General features: G+C 57.4%; 1 protein-coding gene across 1 annotated transcript in view; it reads right to left on the reverse strand.

The window, feature by feature from the left end:
- The window catches only part of CUNH4orf50 (chromosome unknown C4orf50 homolog), a 55324-nt gene that overhangs the window by 23552 nt on the left and 30748 nt on the right, over positions 1-1024 (reverse strand). Inside the window, exon 9 of the mRNA XM_030885426.1 lies at positions 479-596. Coding sequence (XP_030741286.1) covers positions 479-596 — 118 coding nt within the window. The remainder of the gene's footprint in view (positions 1-478; positions 597-1024) is intronic.

A 1024-nucleotide genomic window follows, 5' to 3' on the forward strand; every position in this document is an offset into this window, starting at 1 on the left:
TGAGTCCATCCCTCTCTGATACACGTAGGTCCAGCCCTCTATGACACACGTGAGCCCAGCCCGCTCTGACATGCGTGGGTCCAGCCCTCTCTGACACGTGTGGGGTTGCCATGTGTCGGAGTCAGCTCGTAGACACTGGTTAATCTCATCTGACCTCTAACCTTTATTCTATCCTGCGATCAGGATGAGAGTGCACGCGTGCGTGTGCACACACGTGTGAAATAACACACACTCAGCGCTCTGCACCCATGGCACATTTAAAACCTACCCTCATACTTCACAGCTGTGCCCGCTCTCTGGGAAGCCAGACCAGCGGTCTCACCGATGGCTTTGGGGGAGGGGGGCGCTTTTCAATGGCTTCTCTGTGCTCTCAGTCGGCTGCCTGGGCACCCTGGGCTCTCGGCTGGACACGCCGGCGGACGTCCTCAAGGCTGGCACCAGCTCCCAGGGACAGCCTCATCACCCAGCTCAGACTCACCCACTGGCTCCCAGGGGGCAGAGCCCTGCACCAGCTCCACCAGAAGGCTCAGCACAATCATGGTAAAACGCGGCGAGGAGGGAGGGGGACAGTCCACAGTGGAGAAAGTGGGCGCGATCTGGGTCAAGAAGACACAGAGAGCTCATACAGCTCAGGAGTTAAAATGCTCAAATAGCCCGATTTTCAAAATAGGCAAAAAAATTTAAACAGACATGTTGCCCGCAACAAAGAAATCCAAATGGCCAATAGGCACACAGGAAAGTGCTCATCATCCTCAGGTGTCAGGGAGATCGAGCCCAGCCACAGAAAGGTGCCTCTCCCCGTGGGTGCCCATGAGGACTGGCGATGGGTGGAAACTGAACCCCATGCACTGCTCGTGGCTCAGCTGCGCTGTTGCTGCGGGCAGGTCCCCAGAGGCTCCCCATGGACCCATAACCCTGCACACCAGCAGACCACGTCACTGCCGCCCACTGAATGCCCACTCAAAGGTCACGGCCGTCCACTCCATTCTGACCCAGACTCACTCTCTGCTGTCCACTCCATTCT

Source organism: Echinops telfairi, unplaced genomic scaffold (genome assembly GCF_000313985.2).
Source record: "Echinops telfairi isolate 266 unplaced genomic scaffold, ASM31398v2 ScPeMD7_28;HRSCAF=97, whole genome shotgun sequence".
Taxonomy (NCBI): Eukaryota; Metazoa; Chordata; class Mammalia; order Afrosoricida; family Tenrecidae; genus Echinops; species Echinops telfairi.